The sequence below is a fragment of the Terrapene carolina genome, unplaced genomic scaffold (genome assembly GCF_002925995.2).
Source record: "Terrapene carolina triunguis isolate 2854851 unplaced genomic scaffold, T_m_triunguis-2.0 Scaffold249, whole genome shotgun sequence".
Lineage (NCBI taxonomy): Eukaryota > Metazoa > Chordata > Testudines > Emydidae > Terrapene > Terrapene triunguis.
In genome coordinates, this window is record NW_020664600.1 from 49,601 (window position 1) to 57,072 (window position 7,472).

At 62.8% G+C, this 7,472-nt stretch overlaps 1 protein-coding gene across 1 annotated transcript in view; it reads right to left on the bottom strand.

Moving 5' to 3' along the window:
• Nucleotides 1-7,472, bottom strand: part of NDUFS2 (NADH:ubiquinone oxidoreductase core subunit S2) — a 23,060-nt gene that overhangs the window by 3,073 nt on the left and 12,515 nt on the right. Inside the window, exons 5-12 of the mRNA XM_024204181.3 lie at nucleotides 7,095-7,207; nucleotides 6,127-6,201; nucleotides 5,172-5,249; nucleotides 4,255-4,340; nucleotides 3,528-3,647; nucleotides 2,640-2,769; nucleotides 1,173-1,268; nucleotides 294-377 (exon numbers count right to left, since the gene is read on the bottom strand). Coding sequence (XP_024059949.2) covers nucleotides 294-377; nucleotides 1,173-1,268; nucleotides 2,640-2,769; nucleotides 3,528-3,647; nucleotides 4,255-4,340; nucleotides 5,172-5,249; nucleotides 6,127-6,201; nucleotides 7,095-7,207 — 782 coding nt within the window. The remainder of the gene's footprint in view (nucleotides 1-293; nucleotides 378-1,172; nucleotides 1,269-2,639; nucleotides 2,770-3,527; nucleotides 3,648-4,254; nucleotides 4,341-5,171; nucleotides 5,250-6,126; nucleotides 6,202-7,094; nucleotides 7,208-7,472) is intronic.

A 7,472-nucleotide genomic window follows, 5' to 3' on the forward strand; every position in this document is an offset into this window, starting at 1 on the left:
TCCCCTCCCCCCAGACTGCCTCCATGGCGCCCCTAAGCGAGACACCCCATCCCCTCCCCCCAGACTGCCCCTGTGGCAGTCCTAAAGCGAGACACCCCATCCCCTCCCCCAGACTGCCCCTGTGGCAGTCCTAAAGTGAGACACCCCATCCCCTCCCCCAGACTCTCCCAGCAGCACCCCTAAAGTGAGACACCCCATCCCCTCCCCCAGACTCTCCCAGCAGCACCCCTAAAGTGAGAACCTCCCCCTTTCCAGACTGCCCCGGCAGCCCCCATCCTCAGGGAATCTCTTACCAGGTGAGCGAAGCCGGGCGCCTTAATCTTGCAGCGGTAGGGACGGCTGCTGCCGTCGGAGACCAGGTACACACCGAACTCGCCCTACAGGACGGAGTAGGGAGTTGGCGATGCAAGCAGAGACTCTGCAGCCCTCACACAGCCAGACGGCAGCGCTGGGCACAGGTGCCCAAGGTGGGTGGCATTTGGTGCCCCCCTCCCTGCAGACAGGCCTGCCCCTTCTCCCTGGGTCTTCTCCCATAGGGCCTCCCCCTGCACCTGCTGGGTCGGGTAAGGCAAGCCTGTCCCCACTGCAGCATGAAAGGGGGGTCCACATGGGCACAAGGCAGCTGGCACAAAGGATTCTGGGACACAACCGAACCCAGCAGCTCATCACATGACTGAGCAGAACCAGGGACCCATGCGGGGCAAAGGGGCAGGAGGGGAGCAGCTTGGGTTGGGCCTGTCAATGAGCGCCCGGCACAGCCCCCAGGACCCCATCTGCAGCCTACACCCAGAGCTGCCCCAGACACATCCCTGGGAATCTGGCCCAGTGGTGCCCCCCGGGGCAGCTGGGGCCGATGGAACATCACCAGCGCAATCACCAGCCAGTGGCAACTGTCCTCTAGTACCAGCCCGATCCCACGGGCAGTGCCCGCAACGGCCAGCCAGGCTCCAGCTGACTGACAGGGGCAGCAGCTCTAACGCACCCCCAGGAGCTCAGCCATCTCCCATGGTTTGTAGTGGCACCGGAACATGCCCCCGCCCCCACAGGGCATCGGCCCATAGCCAGGGCTACACCAGGGCACAGCCGGGGGGACCGTGACTCTGCTGCCCCCTGTGAGGGAGGAGAGCGCCCAGGGCATAGGCAAAGGGTTGTACGCCCCGCCAACCGGGTACCTTTGGGGCTTCGATGGCCGTGTACGTGGCTCCGGGAGGCACCTGGTAGCCCTCTGTGTATAGCTTGAAGTGATGGATCAGCGACTCCATGGAGGTCTGCACAGAAGGGAATTCAGAGCGTCAGACAGGCGGCCTGGACCGTCCCAGCCCTTGGCTGGGGACACAGCAATATACGGAGCGAACGTTTCCATGGGTCCTTGCCCCAGCGCAGTCACATGGCCCCCAGCAGGAAGGACAGGCGCTCTGGGGCGCCGCAGCAGCACCGGCCAGACCCAGGACTGGAGCCAGGGCTCCGCCACTGACTCACAGCGCAACACTGGCCCAGTCACTTGGCTTCTCTGCAACTTGCTTCCCCTCCTCCAGATTCCCCAGCCCTGCCGCCGTGCGTATCGCTACTCACTACCCAGCAACTCTGGGCAGGAAGTAACCAGGAATGCAGTTCCCAGCCCTGGGTGCGGGGCCAGCACCCCTCCTCCTCCATCCCCAGGTGCAGTGTCTTTAGTGACGAGGGGTCAGGGCCCCCGACTTGGGTCCCATCCAGGCAAAGACATTTCTTCCCCTGTGGGCGACAGCTCCCCTGACCTGTCCCCGTCCCTGGCTGTGTTACCAGGGGCCCCCAATCAAAGGCAGTTTCCATCTGGATTGTGCGTATTGCAGCAGGACGAGAGCAGCCCCATGGCTGCACAGAGCGAAAGGCCCCAGGCTGAACTCACATGCCAGACGCAGGGTGGGAAAAGGAAGGGCTGTTCTCCCCCTGTTGCAGATAGGGAAACTGAGGCACTCAGAGGGCTAGCGACACCCAGGTCGAGTGCTGGTCACAAGCCCATCTTCTGTCTCATCATCCTCAGCGACTCATATTGTGGCAGCACCTGAGAGCCGAGCCCGGCCCAGCCCCTGATGTGCCAGGTGCTGTACAACCTGGAACCTGCTAGCCAAACAGCACTTTCATTTGCCTGCTCTCCGAGCACCCGCAGGGCTCGGCACTCCTTAGCAAAGCAGGGTCACACTACAGGAACAAGGTGAAACAGGAATCGCCCATGGCCAGCCGCTGCACGTGGCTTGCGGCCGTCTTCGCCCACCCAGCTTGGCAGGGATGCCAGAGACCCAGGAAGCTGCCATCCTTACGGGGCTGCTGGCCCACTCCCCTTCCAAAGGAACCCCCCTCAAAGAACGGCACCAGAGAGCAGCACCAGTGTTCTCCAGCTGGGCTGCAGCCCTGTGCCCCCTCCCGTGAGGCCAGCACCGTGCCCACGGAGGAAGCGTCACAGTTGAGCCTAGATGTCAGGCGTCCGGACTCCTCAGGGCATCCACCCTCTCCCAAAGGCAGGAGCCCCGCCCCGCAGTCCTCGGCTCTGACACGAGCCCCGCCTCCCCCGAGGCTGGGACAGGCCGCAGCGCACGTTAGAGATGCTTGTTCCCTCCCCGAGAGTCGAGGCCCCAGGAGCGGGAGACCCCGCGTTCCATTACCTTCATCTCAGATCTCTTGGGAGGAGAGACTTTGGCATCATCCACTTTGATCTCCCCCTCGGGCATCTTGTTGAGACTCTGCAGGATGATGCGGAGTGACTGGCGCATCTCCTCCACCCGGCACAGGTACCTGCCGCAGGAGGGGGGGAGCAGGCTTAGCCTAGGCAATTCCAGCCCACCGGGGGCCAGGCAGGACCGATTGGAACCCTGGGCACCGCACGGAGGAGGCTGCTTGGCTCGAGCCACGCCCAGCCTGGCAGGCGACGCCCAGCTCTGCTGGACTGTCTGTGGAAAGGATGCTCAGGGCCCCGTCGGCCCACGAAGGGAGCTGCTGTCACATGGCTCAGGCCACAGAGAGGCTGCAGAATGGACAGACGCCTCGGGGGGAAAGGAGTGAGTCTGAGAATGGTCCCTGTGCTGCAAGGGCAGCCTCCAGGCGTGTCTCTGAGCAATGAGCACCTCCCACGGGACACGGCTCTCCCTGGGGTTAGTCCCCCCCGGAGAACTCAGCACGGGACACGGCCCTCCCCGTGGTCAGCCCCTCATCCCCAGAGAACTCACCACAGCCCAGCCCTCCCTGGGGTCAGTCTCCCCTCCCGGAGAACTCACCATGGGACACGGCCCTCCCTGGGGTCAGCTCCTCCCTTTCCCCCGGAGAACTCAGCATGGGACACAGCCCTACCCGTGATCAGCCCCTCATCCCCAGAGAACTCACCACAGCACAGCCCTCCCTGGGGTCAGTCTCCCCTCCCTGGAAAACTCACCATGGGACACGGCCCTCCCTGGGGTCAACTCCCCCCTTTCCCCCGGAGAACTCAGCATGGGACACGGCCCTCCCCGGAGCACCGCCCTCTTCCCCCCCCCCCCCCCCCCAAACGTGGAAGGCACCTGTCATAGCAGTCGCCCCGCGATCCAATTGGAACGTCAAACTCCACCTGGTCGTACACATCGTAGGGCTGAGTTTTGCGGAGATCCCACTGGATTCCAGAGCCACGGAGCATCACCCCACTGGGAAGGGCAGAGAGGGAAGGGTTAGCCGAGCAGTGGGGCCCAGGCTGTGGCTCCACCCCACCCAGGATCCTGGCCTGGCAGTGGCCAGCCCCAGACACGGCTGAGGAAAGCGTAACCCTTCCAGGGGCCATTCCCAAATCCGCTGCCAGGGGAAGTTTCTCCCTTAGCCTGGGCACTTGGCATCAGTCTACCTGGCAAGAGCTTCCGACGCTGATTAAACCGCACCCCGCCCCCCCCAGGCCGCTATTAGCCCATCACTGCTGAGGAAACCGAGGAACAGCGAGGGGGCAGGGGCAGAGTCAGGTACAGATCTCTGGACTCTGCTCTCCTGGCTCTAGCCACTAGATGGCGCTGCCGAAGGGAAAACCACAAGCAAGGTATACTGCGATAATAGTGTGGCTTCCTTCCCAGACCAGGGACATTTCCTCACGCGCCCACGCCAGGGACTCTCACTGCTTTCGACACCATCAACCTTCCACTGACACCCCAGCGAGGCCGGCCCGTAGGGGAGGGGACAGAGCGCGCACAGACCCCATCGTCCCGGGATGCGCCCACCCCCATTCCAGCCTGAGTTACAACACGTTACCCTGGGAAAGGATCATACCTAAAACCGTAATTGAGAGCCTCCTCTGCGGTTACGACTCCAATGTCAACCGTGCGATTCTTCCAGATCCGATTGTTAGTGAGCATCTGCCAGGGGACAGGGAGTGAACACCGGGAAACACCACCCAGCGCTTATTCCAAACACTCGGCCCTGGCTGCTCGCGGGCACACGTACGATACAGCACCCGGGCACCCCAAGCACCCGGAGGCATTTCACCCCACATATATACCCTCCCCATCGCCGGAATGCAGCTAGCTCTGGAGTGGAACACAGCAGATGTTAACAGACCATGAGCACTTCACACTCTGCACCTCCCTCGATTTCCCCTGCAGCTGGAGACGGGATTCTGCTTTTCCTGCTCTTGATGGTGATGTAATGACAGGGGTTTGACCTTGCCTAGGACACCAGAATCAACACCTTGACTAAGGAAGAGTGCCATGGGATGGTCAAGCGGAGCAGCCCAGCCGCCGGGCACAGCGCCTCCACACACAGCGGGGCCTGCTAAGAATTTAGCTCTGCCGTCAGCCTCCCTGCCCCCAGGCACACACAGATTTGCTCACCCTTGTAAAAGCGCACCCCACCCCGTGCTCCCTTCGCGGCTGTATTAGCTGCTCCCTAGAAGGAAAACTTATCTGGATCGTCTGAGCAGCCACTGGGGGCTGGATCAGTCGACACAGACCTGGCAGAGGCTGCAGGGGCCGATACCACGTTGGCCTAACCCAGGGTGGGAGAAGGGATGGAATGCACAAAACCCTTCTCAAACCCTGAGACATGCGGACTCATGGGGCTGGAGGGGACACAGGATTCCTACGTTCCCAGGTCCCAAGCAGGGGTCCCCTCCCTGGGGAACAGCAGGGGCTGACTGCAGAGAACAATTCCATCCCCAGTTCACACGGCACTCATCCTGGGAGCCGCACCTCTTCCAACTCGTCGATCCGGATGGAGAAATTCTTGGTGAACTCGTAAATATCGTCCATCAGCCCCAGGGGCAGGTCCTGTGGGGGGGAGGGGAGAGGGGGTTAGCACAGGCAGAATCTGAGCTCTTCCTGCAGCACATATGTGTGCATGTGGGGCAGGGCTGGGGGGAAGACAACACACACACGCTTGGAGAACTTCAGGGGGATCACTCAGCACCCAAGGAGCAGGAGGCCCCAGGGTTGCTGCCAAGTCTGAGAAGTGCCGACAAGGCCCCAGCCATTCCCCACCTTCCCCTGCTGCCTGGCTCGGAGTATCAAGGGAGAGAGGAGCCCAGGGTGAGATCCTACCTTGACCTGACCAGCTGCAGGCCCTATGACCCCAGTTTGTGGGGAAGTTAGGCTCCGGCTCAGGGCCATGGGCGTGAAACACTCAGCTGCCAGAGTCACATTGTGCCGTCTTGTCTGAGCGCCGAGCATCTCCAGCCGGCCGCTTTACAGGCCCTCCATAGTGGGGAAAGGGGATCCTCCCTTGGGGGCCTCTCTCTCGGGGGGGCAGCCCCTCCCCGAATGGGGCTCCTGGCAGTGGCAGGGCTGGCAAGAAGCCCTCCCGAGAGGCCAGCATTGCTCTCAGCAGACCGGACTGGACCGGGACAAGGAAGTGCCACTACTGAAGAAAGGGGGAGGGGCTTGGGTGCCCGTGCCCAATCCGGCACAAGCTCCTTCTGAGGCTCCACCCACCCCAGCTCCCCCTGAGCAGCTGCAGACAGGAGGCTGGGAGCCGGATCCCTTTGTGAGCTGCAGAGGGCGCTGTGGTCCACAGACAAGGGTCTGCGGCCATACCTAGACCTCACGCTGTAGCAGCCAATCAGGCCTCCCACACGAGGGAGGCGGACGCAACTCTGTATGGACCGGGGCAGCGCAGCGCTAGAGGAGAGCTGCATGCTGCTGGCTGTACCTGGTGCACCCCACCTGGCCGGATGTAGGCCGCATGCATCCGGGCCCCGGAGACCCGCTCGTAGAATTCAAACATCTGCAGGGGACAGAAAGAGCATTGCTCACCCACATGCCCAGCACCCGGGGGGCACAGAGCACGAGCAAACCAGGTTGGCTGGCCAGCCTTAAAGTGCCCCCCCAGCCCTGGGGTGATCCCAGCTCTGCAGGATCCACCCCACAGAGCACCCCAGAGATGCTGTTCCCGGGGGCATGGGGAGCAGCCAACGGCTCTCGCTGCCAATGCCCTGGCATGGGCCGGTCACACCCCGGAAGGACCCCGTTCCAGGGCCTGTTTGGTGAACTAGGAAGCACCAGAGTGTTCCACAGGAGGAGGAAATGAGTCAGTCTATCCAAGGCTGCCAGCTGAGCCCCAGCCAGCGCCAAGCAGGGCCAGGGAGCCAGGCAGAAGAGCAGCCCGGGGAAGCACCGTAGCGGAGGAAGACAAAGCAGGATACATGGGGCCTGTGTAATTTACCCCTGGCCTTTGGCACAGAGCTGCTTAGCCCTGGCCTGGCTGCAGAATCCTCAGCAATGGCTGAGCTAGCAGCTGATTCATGGGCAACGCCATCTGACTCAGGCTGCTGTCAGCACACGCCCCTTGGGCCAAGGGGGAATTCCTCCCTGGGCCAATCACCCCGCTCAAGATCTGGGGCCTGTGGCTCTGCCTGAGGCTGAGCTCCAGGGGTCCCTGGTGACACCGGGTGTTACCTTCCCCAGCTGGGCCAGGCAAATCTCCACCCACCTTAGACAGCACTGGCCTGTTAGCTGCATTTTGGGGCTAGGCACTGGCTGAGGAGGCACGTGCCGTGGCCCATTCAAAGAGACAGGACGCTGGAGCAGAGGGGCCATCAACTTGTTGGCTTCTGGCTGCCCTGCCCTTCTCCCGCGATGGAGCTGCTGGCTCCGGTTCGAGCCAGCTGTGGGGTTTACCTTCTCTCTCTCCTCGAACATCCAGAAGAAGGGGGTCATGGCCCCGATGTCCAGAGCGTGGGTGGTGAGAGCCATGATGTGATTCAGAAGCCGCGTGATCTCCCCAAAGAGAACTGGGGGGGGGGGGGGAAGAGAAGAGAGAGCCCCAGTCAGAGAGAGACGGGCAGGCACAGCAGCGTACGTCTGACAGACACACGGGGAAGGGGCAGGCGGGCGGGCAGAGCAGCATGCGTCCAACACCACACCAGGGAGGGGCAGATGGGCAGAGCAGCGTGCGCCTGACACACACACAGGGAAGGGGCGGGCAACGCGCATCCGACACACCCGTGCGCACGGGGAAGGGGCAGGCGGGCAGCGCGCATCCGACACACCCGTGCA